This window comes from Tetrahymena thermophila (assembly GCF_000189635.1).
Source record: "Tetrahymena thermophila SB210 genomic scaffold scf_8254378, whole genome shotgun sequence".
NCBI classification, from domain to species: domain Eukaryota; phylum Ciliophora; class Oligohymenophorea; order Hymenostomatida; family Tetrahymenidae; genus Tetrahymena; species Tetrahymena thermophila.
The window spans coordinates 125,600-152,435 of NW_002476162.1; the positions used below are offsets into that span (position 1 = coordinate 125,600).

At 22.0% G+C, this 26,836-nt stretch overlaps 8 protein-coding genes across 8 annotated transcripts; 2 read left to right on the plus strand and 6 right to left on the minus strand. All coding sequences in view use genetic code 6, as the record gives it.

Annotated features, from left to right (window-relative positions):
• Nucleotides 1-2,151: 2,151 nt before the first annotated feature.
• Nucleotides 2,152-3,005, minus strand: TTHERM_00616010 (dienelactone hydrolase family protein; the record flags this gene model as incomplete). The annotated part of the gene is made up of 3 exons (XM_001024671.2): nt 2,152-2,269; nt 2,341-2,690; nt 2,757-3,005. The coding sequence occupies 3 exons, from the start codon at nt 3,003-3,005 to the stop codon at nt 2,152-2,154; spliced, it is 717 nt and encodes a 238-aa protein (XP_001024671.2).
• Nucleotides 3,006-4,184: 1,179 nt separating this feature from the next.
• TTHERM_00616020 (hypothetical protein) lies at nt 4,185-7,005 on the minus strand. The gene is made up of 16 exons (XM_001024672.3): nt 6,838-7,005; nt 6,714-6,787; nt 6,482-6,664; nt 6,351-6,434; nt 6,127-6,300; nt 5,981-6,064; nt 5,841-5,930; nt 5,678-5,767; nt 5,535-5,618; nt 5,357-5,446; nt 5,218-5,300; nt 4,925-5,159; nt 4,761-4,871; nt 4,664-4,714; nt 4,497-4,616; nt 4,185-4,437 (listed from the first exon to the last, which is right to left on the minus strand). The coding sequence occupies exons 1-16, from the start codon at nt 6,940-6,942 to the stop codon at nt 4,209-4,211; spliced, it is 1,887 nt and encodes a 628-aa protein (XP_001024672.3). The 5' UTR covers nt 6,943-7,005; the 3' UTR covers nt 4,185-4,208.
• Nucleotides 7,006-8,047: 1,042 nt separating this feature from the next.
• Nucleotides 8,048-9,327, minus strand: TTHERM_00616030 (transmembrane protein, putative; the record flags this gene model as incomplete). Its single annotated transcript, XM_001024673.3, has 2 exons — nt 8,048-8,804; nt 8,918-9,327. The coding sequence occupies 2 exons, from the start codon at nt 9,325-9,327 to the stop codon at nt 8,048-8,050; spliced, it is 1,167 nt and encodes a 388-aa protein (XP_001024673.1).
• Nucleotides 9,328-11,328: 2,001 nt separating this feature from the next.
• Nucleotides 11,329-11,982, minus strand: TTHERM_000616049 (transmembrane protein, putative; the record flags this gene model as incomplete). Its single annotated transcript, XM_012800175.1, has 1 exon — nt 11,329-11,982. The coding sequence occupies one exon, from the start codon at nt 11,980-11,982 to the stop codon at nt 11,329-11,331; it is 654 nt and encodes a 217-aa protein (XP_012655629.1).
• Nucleotides 11,983-13,175: 1,193 nt separating this feature from the next.
• On the minus strand, nt 13,176-15,100 carry TTHERM_00616050 (aspartyl-tRNA synthetase protein; the record flags this gene model as incomplete). Its single annotated transcript, XM_001024675.3, has 2 exons — nt 13,176-14,585; nt 14,819-15,100. The coding sequence occupies 2 exons, from the start codon at nt 15,098-15,100 to the stop codon at nt 13,176-13,178; spliced, it is 1,692 nt and encodes a 563-aa protein (XP_001024675.2).
• Nucleotides 15,101-16,226: 1,126 nt separating this feature from the next.
• TTHERM_00616060 (hypothetical protein) lies at nt 16,227-18,603 on the minus strand (the record flags this gene model as incomplete). Its single annotated transcript, XM_001024676.2, has 5 exons — nt 16,227-16,664; nt 16,788-17,653; nt 17,709-17,880; nt 17,945-18,014; nt 18,077-18,603. 5 exons carry the CDS (start codon nt 18,601-18,603, stop codon nt 16,227-16,229), a joined length of 2,073 nt encoding a protein of 690 aa, XP_001024676.2.
• A 941-nt stretch (nt 18,604-19,544) lies between these two features.
• Nucleotides 19,545-22,457, plus strand: TTHERM_00616070 (carboxy-terminus containing arginine-tRNA-protein transferase). Its single transcript, XM_001024677.2, has 2 exons — nt 19,545-19,838; nt 20,007-22,457. The coding sequence occupies exons 1-2, from the start codon at nt 19,660-19,662 to the stop codon at nt 22,156-22,158; spliced, it is 2,331 nt and encodes a 776-aa protein (XP_001024677.2). The 5' UTR covers nt 19,545-19,659; the 3' UTR covers nt 22,159-22,457.
• Nucleotides 22,458-23,367: 910 nt separating this feature from the next.
• On the plus strand, nt 23,368-23,784 carry TTHERM_000616089 (transmembrane protein, putative; the record flags this gene model as incomplete). Its single annotated transcript, XM_012800176.1, has 1 exon — nt 23,368-23,784. One exon carries the CDS (start codon nt 23,368-23,370, stop codon nt 23,782-23,784), a length of 417 nt encoding a protein of 138 aa, XP_012655630.1.
• Nucleotides 23,785-26,836: the final 3,052 nt, after the last annotated feature.

Here is a 26,836-nt window from a genome sequence, read left to right on the forward strand (position 1 = left end):
TGATTATTTTAAATTTCCTTTTTTTCAAAGTTATTAATTTAATTTTCTTTTTGTTCAAAAAGCTAAAAGCTGAAAAATAATAAAAGCAATATAATTAGTATAGAAGAACTCTTAAATAATAGTAAATACTTATATAAAATAAAGCTATTATCGATATGTAATTAGATAAATAATTTAATTTAAAATATTTGGACATTTTAATTATTATATCTTTTTAATTCATAATCTTCTTAGTACATTACTTTTTTCAAACAACATAAATTCAAAAATCTAGTTAAATCAAAAACTATAAAAGAAATAAAATAATTATTTTAAGTTGATTTTTTAGTATTTTGTGGCATGGATTTTTAAAAATAAAATAGTATAACTTTGGTTAAAAATTTGAAGAAAAATAATAAAACTTAGCTTCTCAAGATAATGAAATAATATCATGAAAACTTCCTATGTAATTTAGCTTTTATTTCAATTTTTATTTTTCAGTTGATTGACTGGTTAGATTTTTAAATAACTCATTTGACTGTAAATAAAAATAATAGTTAAATAAATTTTGTCACAATCATGAATTTTTGAAAGAAAAAAAGTTTTTTCACATAATTAATATAATTATATTTAAATACAAAAAGAAGCTCTTGTTTTGCAGCTATTACAATAATATCTTAAAGAGAAAAAATAAATAATTGATTGACATTTAAATATGCTCCATATTACAAATACTAATGGGTTAAATAAGTTGTAAATTTTAAAAAAATTATTTTTAGCTCCTTACAAAATAATTTTTATGAACCTAAAATACATACTTATGCTCATATTAATTGGCTCTTTAAGTAATTAGCTTCTCTTTTCATATTCGCAATTCACTTTTCCAGCCTAAATCTTTTTGATAGTCATAATAGCGACTAGCTTTCCAATTTTAATTTCATCGATAATAAGTGACTTTTTGAGACCACTTCATTCTTGAATCAATACTAATCCAGATTAGATCCTTATTATTTCTTCATATAACCTGTTAATTCAGGTCTACCTTCAACTGACTTTAAATTTCTCTCATCATCTTTTAGATTTCTTAATATTTAAAAAAATTATTTTTCAATAAATTTAGGTCTTAAATAATGAGGGATTAAAGTAGATTTAATTCATTATTTTCATTAATATGTCTTGCTCCATTCATTTTTTTAAGAAATTTGATAATTTACTATTTATTACTTTTTGAATTATTTTTGTTATTTTTTTGTGCTTAATTATTTAAGATAATCTTATCATTGCCTTAAATTTTATTTCATATAATTTAATGGGGAAATTTAAAAAAGATAAGATTAGATGGAGAAAGAAAAATTTAAGGTTTATTTCAGTTTGAACATAATTAATTGACTTTTCTATTCAAAAAGTTGTTGTATAATAGTAAAAGCAAAATTATTAGTATAAAGCGACACTCTAGGAATAATAAATTTACTTTTAAAATATAAATAAATGTAAATTTAATTTAAATGATATTATTTAATTTTTTAATTGATAATTCTATTGTTTAACATTCTTTCTTAATGCAAATATCTACTTAAAAAAATTTTTAAATTAATCTTAATGACTTATAAATAAAATAAAATGCTTTCTTTTAATAAGTTTTTAAAAACTTATCAGCATAAATAAATTTAAAGTAGAATGAAATATTGAAACCTTAAATTAAAGTAAAGTATTAAAAGTAAATGAATAATATTAATTTTTTTTGATGACTGATTGAGTTTTTAATCACATCTACCCACAATCTATTATAAATGTAAATTTAAATTAAATAAAATTACTGATAATCTTAATTTTCTGAAAGAATTATTTTAGTTTTTCTTCATAATATTATGTATGCAAAAATAAAAAAAGACTATCAATTATTTTAACAATTTTGGTTAACACCTTAAAGAAAAAAAACTAAATAATGAATGATATTTGAATATTATATATCTTTAAAATTTCAAACACAGTTTGTATATATTTAATTTTTTTGTAGATTTTTAAAAAGATTTGTATAACTAAGTTAAAAATTTTCTCAGAACTAAAGTTAAAATCTTATTAATTGTAAAATTTTAAATTCAAAAAAATCACCATTATAAAAATATAAAATACATCAACAAATAAATATTTTATTTATTAATATTATTTTCTTCATTATAATATATTTTTAAAGAAATTAGTAACTTCTAAAAGAGCTTTTTAAGCTACTTCTGGGTTGTAATGACTTGAATTTTAATTCATGAATGCATGCTCAGCTCCTTTCCAAACGCTTTTTACATATTTATAAAAAATTTAATATTTTCAATAAATAAAAAATATTATTATTTTTTTGTTGATTACATTGCATTAAAATCTACTCCAGCTTTCTTTGCTTCAACTTCTAATTTTTTAGCAGTTTCAGGATCAGACATTCCTTTAATCTAATCTAACTCTCCAAAATGACCTTAAACAGGAACTTTTATTTTCTATATTGGGTATTTTGTTTAGTCAGGAATACCATAAAAAGGAGCACCTGCACTAAAGATGCCATCAGTTGCTGAAAGAGCAGCAAATGTGAGAGCACCACCTAAACAAAATCCTAAAATACCTACCTTTGTGCATCCTAATTAATTCTTTAAGTAATTGGCAGCTCCTTTCATATCTTAAATTGCACCACTCCAGTCTAAATCTTTAAAGTAGTGACCAGCTTCCTTTTAAAAATTTAAGTAATATAAAAATTAAAATTATTGTAAATACTTATAAATTAATTATCTTACTTCTCTATTTTTAGCAACAGCTCCTCTATAGACATCAGGGACTAAAACATTAAATCCCTAAGCAGCAACCTTATCAGCTGTGATAGTAAGCGACTAGTTAAGACCCCACCACTCTTGAATTAAAACTAATCCAAGTTTAGATCCTTCATATTTCTTTAAATAGCCTAATCCTTCTGGTCTACCTTCAACTAAAAACTTTAAATTTCTCTCACCTTCAGTAAGTATTTCAACAGAGAGCTTATCTTCCATTTTAATTTATCTTTGATAGTTTTTATTTATTATTTTTTAGATATTAAATTTTTTTTATTTTTTTATTTATGAACATATTTCTAAATATTTATCACGTATTTAAATTGATGCTTATTTTATTGTGATATTACTTTTTAAGAAATAGATAATTATTTCCAATAATAAAATTAATCAGATTAGTTTAGAAAATTTAAAGACTAAATTTTGATGTAAAAATTAAGATGTAAAAAAATATTCTATAATTAGTCCTTGCAATAAAATAATTCTTTAATAGAATTTTTAAGCAAATAATAGCTAATTTGAAAACTTTTTTGATATTTTTGAAATATTTTATTGTTGAAAATAATTGTATTTTAGTTTTTGCGTTTAAAATAAGTGCACCACAAAAATGTATCTAAAAGTGAACCATAAAAAATGTATCAATAAGATCTAATAAATTTTATTTAAAATATAAAATTTTTTTTTTGAAAATTTAATTTCTGTTTAATCCATTTATTTGATAAAATTTCTAGAAAAATTCGATAAAAAATGAAGATAGATATTTATTTTTGCTAAATAAATTTATAAATAAAATAATTTTTTAGAGACTTATCAAAAAATAAATCTAATTTGTAATTTTTTTTAATATCTTTAAATGTTTTTTTGTTGAAAATAATCTTCTTTTAGTTTTTGGAATTAAAGAAAGATCACCGCGATAAAAATGTCAATAAGATCTAATAAATTTTATTTAAAATATAAAAATTTTTATTCGAAGTGTAATTTCTGTTAAATCCTTGAATTGACAAAAATTAATTTCTTGAATAATTCAAAAAAAAATTAACATATCTTTTTTTAATAATAAATACTTTTTAATTAATTTTATTCTGATATATTTTGTCAAATTAAATAACTAAATTTTTTTTCTTTTTAATTTCTGATAAATTATGAAATTTCAGTGATAAAAAATTTAGATTATTAAATTTACTTTTAGCTGTATCTTATGAGCTAAAAAATAAAGTTTTGAAAATATTTGATTAAATTTATTTAATGAGCTTATAAAAATTATAAAATACAAAAATTTATATGTAAAGATATGACTGAAATGTTAAAATAAAAAGCAGATATATAGTTAAATAAATTTCTAATATAAAAATTAACAATTTTCTGTAATTTAGAATAGAATTATAAATATATATTTTAATTTAAATAATTTATATGAACAAATCATTCACAATGTAAGTCCATTAGAGTAAATAGAGGTGAGTACTGAATATAAGGAATAACTTCATTGATTAATGCCAAAATAGTTAAAAGCTACCTTTCTCTATATAAACACAATTCTTTATGCAATTGCAAAGGATTTTCTTTATCAATCAACGAAGAGTCACCAAATTTAATCAAATAATTATTTTCATAAATTAACTTTAATATTTCGTATTACAATTTGTATGGTCTATTAATTTTTTTTTTAATAAATCTAAATAGATATATGTTTATAAATAAATAAATTACTTAGGTTAGTTTTATGAGCTACTATAAAGACGACTTAAGTATTACAATGAAACTAGTTATGTTTAAATTTCTAATATCTATTTGATTTGACCAAAGCTCAAATAACTTCTTGTATTAATTCTATCAAAATTTTTCCTTAAATAAATATAAATTAAAATTAATTTTACACATCAAACTATCTCCCATCTTCTTTTAATTTTAGAATTGCCTTGTTAATACTGATATTCAAATTAATTAAATTTAAAAAAGTAAAACAATGTTTACTCTGAGGGGAAAATATCTAAATTTTTAATATTTTTAGAATTCAATATAAACTCAAAAGATGAACAACTATCAGATTTATTTATACCAAATTCTGTAAAAAACTATTAATTGCTAGTTTATTTGATAAAAATTATTAATTTACTACAAATAATTTTTAAGTTTACATAAATTCTAGATGTTTTAAATTTTAAGAACCTTTCCAATGTTCGAAGAAGCCCTCTTTTGATAGATTTTCATTATTAGTAATAGCAAAATACTCAATCGACTTATTAATTTAAAGAGATTTTGCCAATTATTACAAATCACCTGATATATTCATTTTAAACTGTAAACTAACCTTCTTTATCTATTCAGAATGCTCAATAAATTTTGATAAAGATGTTAGTTATGGAAGCCAGTCTAATTTTATTAAAAAAAAAGCAATTAAACTTAAAAAAAAACTTTAAATAAAAATTACATCCTTAAATTTTGATTTCCTTTAAATTGGATTTAATTGAAATATTAGATAAAAGGCTCTCAGAATTATTAAATACGTACATTCTAATTTTATTAAAATTTAAATTAAAAAATATAAAGTTAGATAATAATGAAGCAACGATTGAAGAAGATTGAAGCTTTCAATGTGCTAATTTGATTGGAGTATACTATTTATGCTATTAATGTTAGAAGAGTCCAACTATAAGTTACTGTTTTAATTAAATAATATTAACTTAGCATTTTAAAATTAATGATTAATTTTTATAATAAATATGTTATAAATAATTAATTAATTACCTTATATTCAATTTAAGATTTTTTATACTTTTATTTTTTGCTATTCCTAACATCATTTAATCAAGATATTTGGATCCTTGACCGCTATAAAAGAAGAAGAAAAATAATCAAATCAAAAAATAAATTGTAAGCTAATAAAATACTCAATAAAAACTTTGAAAGTACTAATGGAAGTGTTTTTTTAAATTCCTTGCTAGAAGTAAGACAAACACTCTTTTTTGTATTCAGCAGCTCTTTAAACGGTTATTAATAAAATATAAATGAATTAATCAATATTATATATAGGATTATCTAATTAATCTTTACCTTAAATTTAAAACAAATTTTTGTAATATTTAGTTTTTAAACAAATTCTTTCCAATTGTCTAAATAGCATAATTGTTATCAATTCTAGATCTATTTTTTATAATATTCTATGTACCTCTAAATAATATCATATTAAATACCTTTAAAAACTAATCCTTAGCTATTTAATGCTTTTATTCTTAGTAAATAAATTTTAAAAATCTATTTATCCTATTATTGTGTTTCTTGATAAAAAGAAATTAAATAAATATAAATTAATTAATTAATAATTTAAAAATTAAGTTACTCGAATAATAGCTACACTTTTTCAACAACTTAATGTTACCCTATACCATTTATTATTGATTATAATGTCTTAACATCTGAATTAGTGCAGTTTTAACTTAATTCAAACTTAAAGAATTTTATTGATTTGTTAGCAGCTAACCCTTGCTCTATAAACTATGATTTATTTATTTTCCTATAAAAAGTATTGATGTGTTAAGCTTGATAAAAATATAAATACTTTACCCTGTTATGATTTCTAAGTGCTTTAAATTTGGTGCATTTTATAAATATTCTTTTAAGGATTTTAGAGAGTCTGCTTCTATTACACTATAAATGGAAAATAAAATTATAAACCTAAATTTATAAATAAATACTCAAAGCTTATGATAAGATTCTCGAGAAAGCTAGAATTTTGTTAAGGATTGAGTATATTGTTGATCATCAAATACTCTACATTGAAATTTTTATTAACATCTTCTAAATACAAAGATTTTATGTATTTATTTTCTGAAAAACCTTTCCTTATCACATCCCAGCAAACTGGGCAAATGCACCCTCTTATAAAATTATATTTTTAATCCTAATTTAATTGGAAATAAATGTTACATGTCATCGTAAGCTATATGGCCACTTAAAGATTTTGAACTTTCATACATATCATCACTTTGAGAGCATTTAGACTAAATAAAAAAGTAATTATAAACTATGTTCGAGTACTAGAAATTTTAACTTTATCTAGCCTGATTGGACAATCAGGAGGATTCATATAATTGAATGATATTGTTTTTTCAGTCTCAATCAATAGAAATATCCTTCTTTAACCTAAATAGAACATGCTTCTTTCTAATTTAATAATTTTTCCAAAACGTAGAACTAATTAATTACTACTTTAAATTTCTGAAGAATAATTAAATTTCAAGTAAAGCCCGGTTAATAATCATTCAAAAGTATTTTCCTAATTAAAATCTAAATTTTAACAAGATATATTGATATTTATTCAGCTTACTTAAAAATAAAATGATTTCAAGTGTTCATAAAATAGAATAATTAAATTTTGTTGATTTTACATAATATACTATTCCATTTATTATTCTACTATAAGACCTATAAAAATAAATCGGTTAACATACATTTAATTTATTTGTGTATCTTTTAATACTTAACATATCTAATACCTCAATCTCATTTTTTTTAAAAATGTTAATTAATTTTGTTTTTCTTTTTATGTTACCCTATATACATGGAATAGGGATTTTATATTTTTTAAAAAGATATTTTGATTATTCATAAATATAATAGAGCTATTTATAACAATGTTCTAATATTTAGGAAAACTAAATTTATAGAAGTTTAAAAATTTCAGATAAATTAATTGCAAAGACATATAAATATTATTGCATTTATAAAAATAATTTAAAAACACAAATAGTAAACAGAATATTATCAATTGTACCAACACATATGAATATATTTTAGATTCATGATTATCTATTTTTTTTTTTTTTGAGGAGAATTACAAGTATGATAAAGAAGAAGTTAGTGAATAAATTAATGATACTTGTAGTAAAATAATTAAAGAGTTTAAGAATATTTTTTAAATTTACTTTTTGAATTAATTCTTCCTCATTTTCTGTCTTTTCCTATTTATTAAATGCTCTATTTTACAAAAAAAGAATTAAAATAAAATAATTAACATTATAGTTTAGTTATTGAATTCATATAAATTTTAATAAACAACTTTTCTTAGTTAAATTAAAAATTAATTTTAAAACTAAACTTAAATATTTTTTGTTGAAAAATTTCAAAAAATAAATATAATTTACATATATTTATGAATATAATTAATAAATTTGTGATTAACCAAATCTAATCATCTTTTATAATAATTTTTATGCAAATTACAAACATGTACGAGTATTTTTTAAATAATTAAATTTAAATCAAAGTTTTTAAGCTATAGGATGGTGTGTATGACTATGATCATGGTCAGTATAAACTTAATGAGCATGTTAGTCATCTAAAATTATATGCTCTTTTTTCTTTTTCATATATAAAAGAGTTGTTGAGAGATAAATAATTATTCCAAAAATAATTGTAAGCGATCCTACTAGTATATCCACAGGAGAATCATTAATACTTAAGTCATCAATTTTACAAACGATATTAGAATAATCTACTTATCCATTCTACTAGACTAACACTCCTTTTACACTACCTCCAGAATAATTCACAGAATAATTTTATAAATCAAAGCTAAAAGAACTGATTTAAATTTGATTAAGACTAAATCCTCCGATTCCATAAATAGAAGTATAGTGCTTTGTAGTAAATGTATCAAAATCTCCGTGTATTTAAGATACAATATCTGAAGAGCTTGGATGAGAAATGCTAACTAACGAGCAATTATCTTTACTAGAAACTAATATCTTGCCATAAACTTTATTAATTTACTACAAATTATCTCCTGCCAATACAGCTTATATAATACTTGCATTTTAGACGATTTTTACATTTAATTAAATATTTGATGAAGAAGTTATAGAAAAACCTGAAGCTAAAAAGCTGGTAGCTAAGTTAGATAAAGCACCTAAGCTTGATATGCCTAATTATGTTCCATTTGATGCTAAATATTCTAATTGCTTGTATTTTTGACCTTCTTACTGATCAGAGTCGTACTAAAAATCAAACAAGTAAACACTAATTATAAAATTGATATATAAATAATCTAAAAAATACAATGATTAATGCTAAATTTAAATAAATAAAATTATATTATAGATTTGAAGTATTTCATTATATTTTATATTTACTCATCAGATTTAAAGCATGTCCATCTCACTGTTAAACTAGATATACGAGTAGGAGAGTTATATGTATCGTAAACAACATAAAATGAATCATTTGTAATAAATGTTGCATATGTTTGAATCGCAATACCCTTATCTGAAACCTAATCACTTCCAATATGGACTATCTAGGTGAAACATTTAATAGGATTTTTAGGATTAGGAGAGTTTATAGATGTGTCTAAATCATTTTTATTTGCGTCGAAATGAGAGTTAAAAAATACTTACTTATATAACTTTATAACTTGATCATGAGAGTCTAGAAATTAAATTTCTCCTTCCTAAGAAGAAATAATTGCTGAAGATACGGAAGAAATAGTAGTAAATGAAAAAATCAAAGCCGTGCAGAGGCTAATTTATATTTGGTTTCTCATACTTAAAGCAGTCAGTAATTTTATTAGTTGAAAATAACACTGTTTAAATAACTTTAAAATATTTACTTATGTTTTATAATCTATTACGTATTCTTTAACTTTTTGCTTGTTAAATATTGTTTATTATTAAATTTCAACTTTTGCTGACTTTATTTAATCTATCAACTTAGTTAATTTCGATTACAAAATTAAATGAATAAATATACCTTTTTAAGCCACAAATAGTTATTTGAAGTACTACACACAACTGATTTAGATTTTTATTTATTTATTTACTTTCTAGCTTTGGATTGAAAATATCTTCACCAAACTTAAATTTATGTTAAAAATATTTAAATTTTTATTTAGAAAAGTATTTAATAAAATTTAAAAAAAAATAAAAATTTAGTTTTACTAAAATATTTCTTTAAAATAGTATTAATTTAAAAAAGAATATTATTTTAAAAAAAGTATGTATATCACAATAAAGAAATCTAACTAACTCTCTTTTTATGTTCTATCTTATTGAAAATCATTAATTGCATAGCTTTAGCTCTATAAAAATATAATAATATCCTGTCGTAATAAATTAAAGTAAGTAAGTTTTTAATACAATTGATTGACAAAAAAAATAAATATCAAAAATATTTTTAATTTTATCCAAAAATTTGAGAATAATTAGAATTTTTTGTTTAATTTTAAAAGTTTTTTATTTTTTTAAAATATTGTTTAAAACAATTTGTCATAAAATTTTTGAATTATTTGAAGAAAAGAAAAATAATAAATATATTTAAATAATAGAAATAAAAAATGTTTTCTTCTAACAAATTTTTTAATTTGTTTTCATTAGGATATTCTAATAACTAATAGTAAAAAATATCAAAATTTTAGATATCCAAGCTGTTTTAATTGAAGATTATAAAAATTTAGATTTAATTAGCTCAGGAAAAGTGAGAAAGAGTTAAGATTAATAGAATTTTTTTCAAATTTTAAAAAATAAGATATTAAATACTCAATAAGATGCTTTATCTAAGATAAAAACTAAACATTTAGTTGAAATTCGATTCAACTATTAATGAAATAAATTAAATTGTCTAAGAGTTTTCTCAAAAAAATGATATGAGTCAGAGAGCTTTATGCTGCTTACTGGGATCTTATGCAGGAGATAACTTGGGTAACTATAATGAATTCTGGACAAAAATTAATAAAGGATAGATTGAAGAAGCACTTTAGATGAATGGAAAAGGAACCCACGGTTTACTACCTGGATAAAGTACTGATGACACAGAGCTTGCAACTTCGCTAGGGTTTGGTTTGGTAGAAAGCCTAAATAAAGGAGTTATGAACTTAGACATGATAGCAAAATATTATACTTGTTGGTATAATTCCTAGCCTTTTGATATAGGAACTACTACACGCTAAGCTTTTTAGTCATTAAGTGGAGAGAATGTTAACTATCAAACTAATTATATGGATTATATTTATAATAACTATGCTTTAGAAATGAAAACTTGTGCTTATAATAATAACCAACAATCTCAAAGTAATGGGGGTTTAATGAGGATAGCACCATTAATTGTTTATTTGAGTCATTTAGATAACCAAGAAATAATTAAAAAAGCAGTATATGAAGAATAAAGTTTAACTCACCCCAATCACACAAGTTTAGAATGCTCTTACATTTTTGTAAGAGCTTGTATTCAATTAATACAAACAGGAGATGCTAAGTAAACCTTTAATGCTATCAATCAGTATGTATAAAATGAATGCAGTGATGAAAAAATATAATTTTATTGGAATAATCATGTTCTTTAAGGAGAGCTAACTAATGCTATTGAATCACAAGGATTCATAATACATGCATTTACGATGGCTTTTATTTTTCTTAGATAAATTTCTTAATTAAGTTTGAGTGATTTAAATAAATGGAAATCTAGATTTTTTGAAGATTTTATTAGAATAGTGATTGAATAATGTGGTGATAGCGACACAAATGCAGCAATATGTGGGACTATGTTAGGATCACTACTTAAGTTAAATGAATTTCCTTAAGATTATTTGTTTAAGATTATCAAATGTGATTTATAGAATAGATAATAACCATTACTCAAGCATGCCAGACCTCCAATTTACAATCCTAGAAATTGCATTTATCTTTGCAAGCTATTGCTAGTGTTAGGACCAGATTCGGAGCATAATCTTCTAATCTACCCTTAAAATATAGATGAATTAAAAAAGGGTAGAAAAATAAATTAATAATAAAACAAATTTTAATAAGAAATAATAGTGCAAAAGCAAAAAGAGAAGTTATAATAGCTAAATGTACAAGAAATTAATATTAATGAAGCTAAGGTTTAAAAGTAAAATTAAAATGAAAAAGGATTTAATTATGACTTAAAACGATAAGATGATAAATTAAATTAGATTGATTTTGAGAATCTTAATTAACATAAAGAACAAAATGTGAAAAATAATTATCAACAACAAAAACAATAATAACAATAAAATCAAACTTTTCCTCAAAGTAGAAAGACAAATTTCTAAAATGGATAATTTCAGAATAATTAAAATAGTTAGTAGGAAGAAAAAAATTAATTTGTTGATAATTACAATTAAAATAACAATTCTTTAAATAATTATGAAGAAATTAATAAAAATTATGCCAATAATGAACATAATAATTAAGCAATCATAAATCAACAAAAATAAATATATAATATGTAAGAATTAAATAAGAATACAAATTAAACCAACTACCTTATTAATAATCTTAAGAAAACAGAATAAAATGATAATAAACTTAATTCCAGAGATTTTGCTAAAGTAGATGATAGTAAAATTATCCAGTAATAATAAGAAATATATCAAAAGCTCATGGAATAAAGTAATTTAATTCCATCATATAATAAAAATAATGAACCTCAACAACAGCTCGAATAATAAAATAAAAAATAAAATTAAAGTTAAGAAAGAGCAAGAATGTATAGTTTATAGCAAAATAGTTATACTTCTAGTTATCCAACACAGTAAAAGGTTTTTTTAGTTGATAATAATAACTAACAGGTAAAAAATGGTTAAATAATAGAACAACAAGCAATATAATATAATCAATAGACTTTAAATGTAAGATCAAACAATTTTGAAGCTTAGAAAGGTATCAAAATTTAATAAAGTAAATCTCCTATACCTATTGGTTACTAGCACTTTAAAGCTAAATGATTAAATTTTTAATTAATAAATTAATTTATTATGATGAAATTATTGTACGAAATTGATTGATATTGCATTTTTTTAAAAAAAATAAAATATAAATAAATAAATAAATAAATAAATAAATAAATAAGTAAGTCTCTATATTTATTTATATACGTAATAAACAAGCACTTAAATTAAAATCATAATTTTCTTAAAAACCTATTTATATTTTAAATTAAAAAAATTTATTTTAGAAAATAATTAGCATTGTTAATAATAAGTTTGAAATTTAATTAAATTAAAGTTTTTTAAATTATATTTTAGTCATTCATTTTTTTATAAATACTTCAAATTATTTAATTTTCAGTATTATAAATATTTTGCTTCTAAACTTTTACTATTTAAAAATAAATATTAACTTAAAAATTAAATCAAGATAAAAATGCTTGAAAGCAAAAAAAAACCACATATATTTTTTTATTTTTATTATTGTGTTAAATATCTCTAAATAAATAAATAAATGATTGATTTATTGATGAAGTATTTCTTTTGGAAAATAAAAACTAAAATTTAAAATATATTTATATTTGACTAATATGAAAGTTAACAGTTATTAAAATTATAATTAAATAAATCTGCTTTTATTTATATATAATAAATTCTCTTAACACAAATCAAGGAGCAATTCTTTTAGGATCTCTGGGGAATAAGCAACCGTTTCTAATATCGTAAAGGTCGCAGTAGAGGAAAACAACTCTTTCAAGACCAATACCACAACCACCATGAGGATAAGCACCGAAAGCCATAGATTCAATATAATCTTTAATAGTTTCTACATTGATACCACATTCAGCAGCACGCTTAGCGAGAGAAACGGGGTCGTGATTTCTTTAGGCACCTGAGGTGATTTCTTAACCTCTCATGAAGAAATCGTAAGAAAGAGTGTAGTTAGGATCATCGTGGCAAAGCATGGTGTAGAAAGGTCTAGCAGAGATAGGATATCTATGGAGCATATAGAAATCAGTATCATACTTTTCACGGACGATGTCACCAAGCTTCTTTTCAGTAACAGTATCTAAATCTTCTAAGGGGTTTTATTCAATACCAGCTTCTTTTAAGAGTTTGCAACCTTCTTCGAAAGTGAGTTTAACAACAGGGGTTTTAATTTTGAAAGGTTCGAAGGGGAATTATTATTAAATAGCTTCGATTTCCTTGCTGTATTTGGTTTCTAAGCCCTTGAAGATGTGGACGAATAAATCACCCATAAGATCAAGAAGCTCATGGTAGTTTTCTTTAATGGACATTTCAATATCCAAACCAGTGAATTCACACATGTGACGATGGGTGAATGATTTTTCAGCTCTGAAAACGGGACCTATTTCGAAGACTCTTTCGAAGTCAGATTAGATACACATTTACTTGTAGAGTTAAGGAGATTAAGCAAGACAAGCATCCTTATCGAAATACTTCAACTTGAAGATGTTAGCACCACCTTCAGAAGAACCACCAATAAGCTTAGGAGTGTGAATTTCAACGAAATCTTATGAAAGTAAGTATTCACGGAATAATTGGCAGATACCAGATTGTAATCTGAAAATAGCTTGCTTGGCAGGAGTTCTTAAATCAATAATTCTGTTATCTAAACGAGTTTTAATGGAGACACTGGCTTAATTATCCTTAGATTCTTCAATATCACCTTCATTGTTATTGTATTCAGCTAATTGTTCTTCCTTCTTTTATTATCTAGCAGCATCTTCTAATTGGAAAGGAAGTTGAGCTCTTGAACGAGAGACAACATAAACCTTGTTGACAATCAATTCAAGTTTGCATGAAGTACTCTTAATTTCAGTTTCAGGCTTAGAGACAACACCGTAAACATCAACGATAGATTCACAAGGAACCTTACCAACCCATTTAACCATGGTCTTAGAAACAGTGACGTCGTTCTTAGAGATCATAGCTTGGATGGTAGAAAATTGTTATCTCAAAACTAAGAAACCGACATTACCCTTAACTCTAGAATTTTGGAGTCTTGCTCTGATCAAGACGGTTTAACCGACCATTGATTCATCAATACTCAAAACCTATTCATTATAGAAATAAAAGTTATTAATAAAATGATAAAATGTTTGCATTTATAGATTAGTTTCTAAAATTTCTTGATGCATTTCTATTTTTTATTACTCATTTGATTGTATTTCTCTTTTTTATGTTTATGCTTGTGGCGCTACAAAAGAAGATACAAAAACTTGAACTTTTGTTGTTGAAAATGAGCTTTTAAAAATATGAAATAAAGTAATAAGGAATGAGTAAATACCTAAATCCACTTTCTGTCAGTCTTTTCTTGACTTTGAACAAGGATATAATCTCCGTAGTTTTCCTTAAGAGTATCTTCCTTGAGTTCCTTAAGCCAATTTTCCTCCTATTCCTTCAATTAGGCGGCTTCTCTTTCTAATCTCTTTCTTTCCTTTTCTTGTTCCTTTTCAAGCTTCTTTTGAGCTTTCTTAGAAGCATTTTCACCACCTTCCTTAGCAGCTCCTTCAACAGGGACAGTTTCTTCTTGTTTTTCAACAACGGGGGTTTCAACTTTATCAGCCATTTCTAAATGATTTTTATTTGAATTTATTTTCTTAGATGAAAATGTAAAAGACAATTTTTAATTAATTTATTAATTATAAATATTTTGATTTAAAGATTTTTGGAAATTATTTATATTAGTCATTCTGCCAAAAGATAGCGCATGAAATAATTATTAGCGTGGATTAGATTTAATTAATAAATTTCTTAAGCTTTGCATCATTATTTTAATATTTTGAGTTATAATAATATCTAATATCTTATTCTTTAATTCTATTGATTGATTAATTTTATTAAGACAATTTAATTATCTTCTGCCAATTTTTCTATTATAGCAACTTGATTTCTAGTTAATTCTATATTTTATAGACACTACAGTTAACTTTAAACTCTTTGATAAGCTTTAAAATGTTCTAAAATATAACTTTTATAGCTTATTTTGCTTTATAATTATCAAATAATCAGTAACTTAATCTATCTGTTTGTATCTTTACTAAAAGATTCTATCAAAATATCTATCGAGAAAGTTCTTTTCTTTATTTTTTTTCTAATCACAAAATTTTCACTCAAAAATTTTTTCTTTTTTGATATAAAGATTATACTTTTAAATCAGTGTTTTGCGAAAACTTGCAATAATTTTTTTCTTAAAAATTCTTATCTTCGAAACAAAAGATATATTATATATTATGTATGTCTTTCTTTGGTGCATAAGTATATTCAAAGTTTAGCGGTCATGCAGATCAGATATTTAAAATAAAAATTATAAAGCATTTTCTAAAAATCTTTAATAGTAGTAATAGATGTAATTACATAAAAATTATATTGAAATCTAGACTGATTAAATGTAATTTTAGGCATGTAACGATATTATATGTTTAATTATACAAATAGTTAGGAATTAAAATACGAACTATAGATACACAATATTGCTTATTTTTTAAATTAGTGTCTATTTCTATACAAATTAAATGCAATCTTTATAATATAAAAAATTTAACTTAAAATTGTATTCAACTCACATTTAATAAAACAAGTCAGTAGATTCATAAATGACTTTAGTTACTATTGCAAATAAGTAAATATAAATGAATAATTAAAACACACAAACAAACCTTCTAAAAATATTTTAAATTGAAATATAAAAATTGTCAGAAGAATATCACTTCCTTATTCTTTATCAAATCGTACATTTGCTTTTTGATTTCTTTATATTTTTATTCAGAAATGCTATTTTTTGATACATTTAATTTAACTAGGTTTTTTATATATCTTATTATAGTTTTTATTGCTTCTATTGCCCTCTCATCTAGTTGATTTTCTGAAACATCTAAATCAATAATGCTTTAATTCTCGGCCATGCATATACAGAGTTAACAAAATTATTTGGTACTCATTTCAACACACCTCAACCCTAATACTGATAGCTAGAATTAGGTGATCAATTTATTTATTTAAATTAAAGCTCTAGCACCTATTTTATTGTAACTTAAAGTTAAATATTTTAAATTTTAGCATTCCTTTTGAGCTGCTTCAAGCAATACTAGAATCCCATCTTCTTTTAGCTGGGTTTTAAATAATTCTATTTTCTTTATTTATTTACAAAAAATAATTTTATTTTTCAACTTTTTAATTTAAAATTTTTAAAAAGGAAGGAGAAATTTTTAATTGCTCACAATTACATATCAAGATATTTTAATGAAAAAACTTACTTATAATGTGTGGAAATGAGAATAGTTCAAGGTAAAGAACATGATAAAAGTAGATTCTATTTTCTGATTCCATGAAGTAATTTAGTTTTGATCAATAATTAATATTTCTTCTTTTGGATATTCTTGATATTCTTTTTAGACTTCTTCATAGTCTGAATCAGTAAATTGCACTTTTTTCTTTCTCTCTTTGTAGTATTCGAAGTTTTTATTTCTCTTAAAGTACATAGGGTAAAATTTGAGTTAAGCTTCAATATAATCTCTATATAATTTATCATTTTGTTATTTAACTCCCTCATTCTCACAGCCATATTAAACCCAGAGCTGAGTGACGTCGATATTTCTAAATTTGAGATCCATTATGTAATTATACCTATAATCGAGTTGATTCTTGTTTGCATTAAACGAATTTCTTAAATTTTGAACATTTTATTGCTGCTGGTAAATTGGAATATTGCTTTCCTACATTACACTCTAATTTTTTATGTATTTATTTTTACCTTACTATGATTTTAGATACTAACTATCGTTTCTTGATAAGCTGAGAGTTTATTGAGAATTTATGCTTTATTTGTTTAGTCCTTTCCCATCTTCTTCATTTCTTGATGTATCTTAATTTTCAAAATAGTTAAAATCATCATCTTTAGCTATTTTCCTTTTTTTACTCTCATTTAAATCATTAATTTTAACTGATTTATTAATACCCTTTTGCCCCTGCTAAAAGCCTTAATTATTGGCCTAGCTTGACAATTAAAAGCCTTAAATATTATTTCCTAATGAAGTAGCAGTTTAATCATCTAACTATTCTTGCAATATTTTTAGCTTTTCTTTAAGTGTTTTTCTTGCATTTTTCTTCAAAAATTTAGTTACTGTATTTAAAATTAAATAAATGTCATCTTACTTTTAATTATTTATTTTAATTACATTAGGTATCTTATTCTAGTAAATCATCTTAATTTCTTAGTTTATATAATTCCAAAGCATTTTATTCTTCCAGTTTTTCAATATCATCTCCATAATTTGCCTTAAATAGCTGCTGGATAATTACTTTAGCTGCGAACTATCTTTTTTTTTCATCATCTTCATTTTTTAAAATCTATTATTTATTTGTTTGTTTGTTTTGATAGTATTTATTTTATTTTATTTAAAAAGAATGATACCTCTAAAGGATTTAAGTACTTAGATTTTTTTAGGTCGTATTCTTTTTCTTCATCGTTGTCATCTTAATTCCTGTTTTTTTAGTGTTTGAAAAGAATGTTTTAAAAATGAAAAATCATTTTAAAAAAATAAACACTTTGTCTTAATTATCTCCTTCTGCATTCTTATTATTGCTGATATCAAATTTAGAATAAGGAGACTTGCCAAGTTTCTTAAATTTCAATTTTTAGCTATTGCTTTAACTTTAAAAAACCTTCACATCATCATCTAAAAACTCATTTAAAGTTCCTAAATCTACATCTATTTTATTAGCTATATATTAATTCTACAGAGTTTAGGCAACTGTCAGGATAGTTGCTCCTGCTTTTCTAGTTGTATTTTATTTCTTCTCGTTGTTTATAAATTAATTCTAATTTTTAAAGATGTCTAATTTTTATTTGGATGAAGAAGGTAGAAATGGGTGATTTGGAATTTTTGATGATAACTATGGCTATGATTGAATATGTTTTAAAGCAAAAATCTATTATTTATGAGGTGAATTCTCCTATCCTCTATTCTTCATTGACGGAAATCTAGTCTTACTGCTATTTAAATTATCGTTCAATTATTCTACTTTAAAAACAGGATATTCAGCCTGTTTCTTTTAAGGTGTCTGAAACATTTACAAAATTAATACTTATAATGATTAATTTGAAAAGTTATATTTATATTAAAAATTAATATATCATTTGTTAATAATGAAAAATTAACAAAATCTACATGCTATTTTGCAAATATTATTATTTTAATAATCAACATTATTTTTTACTGAATTCTAAATAGCTTTTCTTAATAAAAGATTAAAAAATTATATTATTTTCAGTATTTTATAAATCAAGCATTTATTTACTTAGCTTGATTTGAGTGAAACAAAAAGCATTTATGTAAAATAGTAAATTTTACATTTTTAATTAAAAAACAATTGTAATCTTTAAAAGTGGTTACAAATAAAACTTTTAAAAATAAAAATGTTAATTTTATTTTTTTAAGCCTCATCTTTTTAGATAGGTTGTAATTTGTTTAATTTAGAATTGAATTGTTTTAATCTTGAAAAATATTTGCTTTTATCTAAAAAATATATAAACAATTTATTTTTTTATTTGTGTTTTTACTTGCTGAAACAAGAAATTATAAAATATTGAAAGAAAATTTTAAACAAATTATATTTAATTAAAGAAATCTAACCAAATATTTTATTCTCTCTAAAGTTATATTTTATGTAAAAATATTTTTTTTTAGTGTAATAAATTTCCTCAATTATATCGCAGGATTAAATAAAAACTTTAAGAAATTAAAAAATCAAATTTATGCTTTTTGCTTTTAACAATCTCTTTTTAAAACGCAGTTTTATATAAGTGATGCCATACATATAAATAAACTAACAACTATATGTCATAATATATGACGAAAGCAAATGATAGTTTGTATTAATTTGAATTTGGTAAATGATAGTAGATGTAAAAGAAAGTGGCTCCTAATTTTGGATAAAGTAAAAGTTGATTTTAATTTAAAATTATTTAGTGTTTTAGATATAGATTTTTTTGTAAATTTTTATTAAATTAAGAATTTGATTGCTTTAAAAGAAAAGATATTAATAGGAAATCGTAATATCTTTAATTCTAAGGAGAACTAATACAAATTTTACTTTGAAAAAATTTTCAGAGAGTATAAATAGTTTATGAAGAAAAAGAATTCAAGATAGAATTCATTATAAATTAATAGCAGGTCAAGAATTATGAGTCACAAGAGCTTTACTAGCTCTTCTACTCCTGGAGGAAATCTAAATTAGAATGGTTAAATAGATAAATTATAAACATAAAATTCAGCTGAATTTGCATCAAGATCTCCATCAGAAAAGTAAATAAATATTTTGTTAGAAAGCAATTTTACATAGTTTATATATGGAAATAATATATAATAAATTATAATGTTTTATTAGATTTAGAAATTATAGTCAATATTCAGAAAATTAATTATGCTATTATATAAAATTATTAAACTATAGAATTTTTTTATCATATTTAGGAAATAGAAATAAAATAGTATCAATGCAAATGCTTCAGCTAGTCTTTCTTAAGAAAATTAATTTAGTTTGATTAATATCAACTAGGTGCATACATATACTGTCGGAAGATGCGGTTATTGCTAGGATACAAAATGGATGACTAGTGGATTTGATTGCGCTTAAATGTCTTTGAAAAATTATTAGCTTCTAATGGATAGAGGATGGCGTAGATGTGGTACTTATTACTACAAACCTCACGTTGATTAATGTTGTTGTAGAACTTTTTCAATTCGTCTTGATGCCGCAGAATATAAACTAGGGAGTTCTTAAAAGAAGGTCTTAAGAAAATTTGAAAGAATGTTAAATAAGTAAGATGAAAAAGTAGATATCTATAAGAAATAGTTAGGAGAAGTTAATTAAGAAAATTAAATCGATTAATAAATTTAATAATCGTCAAATTTACTTAATATGTATGGTGAGTATGATATAGACGATGACGATGATGATGAAGACGATGAAGAAGATGAAGTGCATCTATAAAATCCCCATCGTTCTTCTTCATCTACAGCATCTTTAGCTTAATAAGCACATCAATTTTAAGCAACTTCATAGAACAACACAAAAAACTCATTAAATTCTAATAGTTCCTCTCTTATTAGAGATCCCTGCAATTTAACTTAGAGCTCTTCTCTTAATTTATCTAGCTCCACAAATGAAAACTAATTATAACAAGTAAAAGTATAAAAATCTTAGAGTACACTCAACTAGAAAGAATAACAAAAAGGAGATGGAAAATTTGAGAGCTTACTGATTTCTACTGATTAGAGAGGAGGTCAACAGAATGATCTCTCGTGTATGGATTAAGAGATTATGAATGAGATAAAAGAGAGATCTTGGGCTGTTTTAAGACTTTGTCTGAATAATATAAAAAATAATTTACATTAGTTTTTAGATGCTTTAGGAATACCTTTAAACGAGAAAACCAAGAATTTAATACTTGATGATAGAATAATGGAATAGAGCAGGTTATACTAAAATAGAAATATGATTAAGCATGGAACTCATTCAACTAATTTCTTAATTACATTTTATAGGCTCAATTAGAATGCCTGGGGAGACATTTTTACAACAAAAGAGAAATTTTTTGCCAAATCCTTTACTTATTTTGAAACAGCTTTTGACTGTGCAAATCAAGAGCTCGTAAAGAAGAATATAAAGTTTAAGCTTAGGACTTGTGGGGAAATAAATGTTCATTATACCAAAAGAAGTTTTCTAAAAAGAGTATCAGAATTCAATATACTAAAGAATAACAACAAAAAAAGTATGCTGAGAGGAAATATATCTTCGACTAATAATTTAGCACCATAGAATCAAATAGCTAAAAAAAAAAAGGATCCTTCCCTCATCATACCTGCAAGAAGAAAGAATTTTTATAGAATTATAGTGAAGGCTGAATTCGATGATGAAAGTTTTGAGTTATATAAGAGATACAATAAAATTATTCATAACAATATGAAAACCTCAAAAGAGAGCTATAAAAACTTTCTCTGTTTAAATGGTCTTCGTAGTAGTAGTATAGAAAATGGTAAAGGAAAATAATTACATTTCGGATGCTACCATTTCAAGTATTATCTTGATGATGTGCTTATAGCAGTTAGTGTTGTAGATATCCTTCCAGATGGTCTTTCTAATGTTTATTATTTTTATGAACCTGATCTTAAAAAGTATAGCTTGGGAGTTATAGGAAACTTGAGAGATATAGAATATATTAAAGAATATAATTTTTATTTCCCAAATTTCCGTTACTACTACTTAGGTTATTATATTCATAATAATTCTAAAATGTCCTACAAGGCTTCATATAAACCATTCTAGCTTCTTTGTCCAATTACATACAGGTGGGTTGTTTTTGATAAAGTTACATAAGATTCAATTCATGAGGGAGAAAGCCCAATCCTGTCTAGAGAAAAAATAATTGAAGATATGGATTTTTCAGGTGCAGACATCGAAAAATACGTGCAATAAAAAGTGAAACTCTATATCTCTGGTCGTTATATTAAAATAAACTAAATTAAGTAGAGTTTTATGACTTACTTTTAATATTTACTATCTAAATTAGTTACACTGCTTGGTAGATAACTTTCTGAATCTTTAGTATTTGGACAGCAGTGATAATCTAAATTTGACCTTAATTATAAATTATGCTTGTCAATATTCCTATAAAAACAAATAACTTTTATATAGACTTTATATACTAACTTTTCTTTAACTTTAAGGTAAAAATTAAATCGAAATTTGATTTTACTATAAATTAAACAATATTTATTTCTTTAATAGCTTCTCTTCTTTAAAATATTTAAAAAATATATAATTTTATGATTATGTTTTAATTTTCTAATTAAAAAATTGTATATTTTACTTAATAAAAATGATTATATTTATTTTTTCATTTACTTTTTTCTTTATTATTTAATTTCACAAATTTTAATTAATCAAAATAAATAATTTATAATTTATCTTCAGTACTGAATAATTTTTGTTTAAATTTTTTTGTTCTGATTTCTATTTTTTTTGTTCTTCATCTTCATTATTTTTTTATTTACAGTAGCCTTCCTTTGATTATAATGGACAAAAAAAATTCTAATTTCTACTAATTAAAAATAAAAATAGCGTTTTAAATTAGAACAAAGTCAAATTAGAATCGGCTTAAGATAGAGTATTTACGGTATAAATAATATAATATTATTTTGGAGTTTTAAAATAAAATTTGAGTTAGAATTTAATTATTTTATAGAAAAAAGATGGATGGATAGATATTATTTATTTTATATACAAAATTAATAAAATAGGGTATTTATTTCTTTTAAAATTATTAGAACCTGTACGTACGTACATTCAATTCAAACTTTATTATTAATACAGAGATACATTTTGTTCAAATATTTTCATTTTTTAATCTAATTAGATTTTAATATCACTCTATTTTTAAATTAAATCTTTTATCTCATTTTTTTAATTCAACAAATCTTTAATTAAATCTGAGATTTTTGATCCATTTAAGATGTTGGATTAATTCAAATTATTATAATTAATATCTATCATTTAAAAAAGTGAAGGCTTGTTTTAATTAAGCTATATATTTGGAATTTATTAGCCAAGCAAAGCATTTGTATCTGAATCATCAGATTCAATAATTTAGTAAACTATTTCTTTCTCTTTCTATTAAAGTTATATTTTTTTAACCAATTTTTCTTAATAATCATCGTATGCATATTATTTTGAAAGTTAGTTATAAACATTTTTGTCTTGTTTATTTTTTTTTAATTAGAGTTAAGTATTTTATAAAGGTATAAAATGTAATAATGATAATTAAGTCTGATCATGAATTTTGTGAAATTTCACTATTCTCAAAGCAACATTGATATCTCTTTGTTTAAATACACTCTATTAATATCTAATATTTTTAATTTTAATCTCTCTTTTCTTATTATAACACCCAATATGTTAAAAGAGGATTGTATAGTCTTAATTACTTTCATTTATATTTGTATAAAGCCAAAAAGAAACATTTTGCCCAATTTTACTAAAATCAAATTAATTTATATTAGTTAAGTATTGGTATTTTCTTTACTCTTGATATTATTATTTATAGAATTAATACAATTTTAGTTAATACTCATTTAGATCTTATTAATATTAATTGTTTAGATTTGCTATTTCTTGTTAGTTAGTTAATATTTTATCTGGTTTTTATGGTTCAACTGCATCAAAAGCTAGTTAAAAGTAAATTTGTTTTGAAGTTCTCTCAGCCATTTACTTTGTTTTATTTGTGTGTTTTTTTACTTTCTTATTTCGCAGAGAAATACTACTCTAAAGTTATTTTATTATGTTTAAATATTTTTCTTTTTAGTTTTTTTTTTCTTCTCCTTTTCTTATTATTATTATTATTATTTTTTTGTTATTGTTGTTGTAAAATAAAAAATTATAATATCTGAAATATACCAGTTTTTAAAGTCCTCTAAAATGTAGTTTTTTTCTTATTTTTTACTAATTCTTCTATTTTAATTCGATTAATTAAAAAAAAAATAATTAAAAAAAAAGTATTTTATTTCTTTTTTTATTATACCTTCCTCTTAATATTATTAAGTTAAAGTACTCATGATTATTCTTATCAGGATTGAAACAAGTTGTTAATTATATCTTTTTCTGATATGGATACTATTTCTTTTATCTCATTAAATATTTAATTAAAAACAGTTAAATAAAAGACTTTTATCTCATAATTCTTCTTCTTATTATTAATATCAAAAAATAAATAACTATTAAACATATAAAAGAGTAAAGAGGCAAATTGTCGCCGCCATCAATATATGATTATTAATAACTATTTTGAATAATTTAATAAAAAATAATTAAATAAAAGACTTTATCTCATTGAATATTTAATAAAACAATTAAATAAAAACTTTTATCTCATTAAATATTTGATTAAAACATGATTAAATAAAAGACTTTTATCTCATAATTCCTCTTCTTATTATTAATATCAAAAATAAATAACTATTAAACATATAAAAAAGTAAAGAGGCAAATTGTCGCCGCCAGCAATATATGATTATTAAATAACTATTTTGAATAATATAATAAAAAACAATTAAATAAAAACTTTTATCTCATTGAATATTTAATTAAAAAATGATTAAATAAAGTCTTTTATCTCATTATTCTTCTTCTTATAATTAATTCAAAGAATATAATAGTATTAATTATATAAAAAAGCGACCATGATTTGATTATTAAATAACTATTATATATTTATATATATATATTGTACCCTAGGGTACTGCCTTTTTCAAGGCTACATACACGAGCAATAACTGAATATTTTATTTCAAAATCATTATTGAAAGTTTTGAAGTTATTTTTTAATTTATTTAACTTCAATTTTTTTCTATATTTTTTCTAATGAAAATTTAATTTAGAAATATTTATGTATTTAAAGCAAATAAAAATTTGTACTATAATATTAAATAAAATTATTCTTTTCAAAGTCAAAAGTCTACTATTATAATAAAATAAAAAATTAAAATAAAATAAAATTCTTATTTAAAAATTTTTTAATCAAATTAATGTTTAAAATAATACTTATATTTTATCAAATTATCATAATTGATCGATAAACCCTTTAGAAAAATTGCCTAGATATTTTTATTTTTTAAAATTTGTTCAATTTTTTCTATTCCTCAAGAATCTTATCCTAATCCTTATGAATTACCTAGAAATTTTTAATATATTAAAACCGCTAAATATTTATAGAGCCAAAAACAATAAATCTATAGAATTAAAATAATAGGAAAAAAAGTATAAATAAACAATTGGTAGTTGTGAAATCAGAAAATCATTTATTAAAAAGTAAATATTTATTTTATGTTTTATATTTTATATATATTTTTTTATGAAATTTAAAAAATAAAATTTAAATAAACAATGCTCTTTAATAAAGTTAATAATTTCTTAATAACTCACATATAAATAAATTTTGCCTTATTTTTTCCTATTTCACATATCATCCAAATTACTAAAAACCAAGAAATCAAGAAATTACTGTTAATTAATAGTTGCTTTTAATATAATAAATTAACTTTTTTACAATGATTAACATTTTAATACCTTCTCGTTTATATAAAAACTATTTTAATTCTTCACATCATTAATCCTTTCAGTACTTGCATATTATTTCATTTTTACTTTTGTTATGAATATTCAATTTTCTAAATTAAAAATAGTTTTTATTTTTTGAAAGAAGTTCATTAAAAAAGTAAATATAAAATAATCCTCTTAAAAAATATAAATTAAATAATTTTCAAAATCTTTACTATTAAAATCTTAGTAAGTCACAATAAGTACACAAATTTCGTAAATTTTGTAATTATAAGAAAGTCTTTTAGCTATTTTTAATAAAATAGAATCTCAATAAAATAAATTGTGGATATAAAAAAATGTAAATTTAAAAATCTACAATAAATTTAATAATTTTAATTTGTTTTTTAATATAAATATTAATTGAACCAAGTATTAATTGATAAATATCTAATAAAGTTAATTTATATTTTTAATTTATTTAATTTTTAATTTTTATTTTTCAAAATTTTCATTTTCTTATACATATTTCTAAATTATATTTTTGAATTTTTGGATTTTAATAAAAAAAAGCCTCATTCTTTAACTAGAGTAATGAAAATTTAATCAAACAAATGTAAAACATATTAATATATTCAATAAAAATTTTAATTTAAAATTTTTCAATCTTATTTTTTAGTGATTTTATATGAACATTTTAAATGAGAATTAGATTTAATTTAGAAAGTCACACAGTCACACTTCACTAGTATTCACTTTTCCAAAATACATACTCTTTTTTAAATGTAAGAATAATAATGTTTAATTAATTTTTATCACAAAATACATAATAGTATTTTAAGTACAAAAAAGCTATTTCTGAAATATGAAATGATGGAAACTAGAGTAAAAGCTGAATATAAATTAAGAGCAAAAATGGAATTATAGTAATAATTTTAATTGACATTTACAAAAAAAATTTTTAATTCGTCCTTTCAAAATTTTAATTTTCTAAATCTATTATGGATTTAAAGGTTATACTTACTTTTTTAACTGCTTTTCATATTATTTGTAAAGTTAACTCATATTTTAGTGAATTATTTATTTTGTTTAAAATAATAGTTTTACACGTTTTTATAATAAATAAAATTACAGCAATTAAATTTATATTTAGTTAAAATTTTAGTTTATAAAATATTTAATTAATAATTGTTACTCAATATTTTTTAAT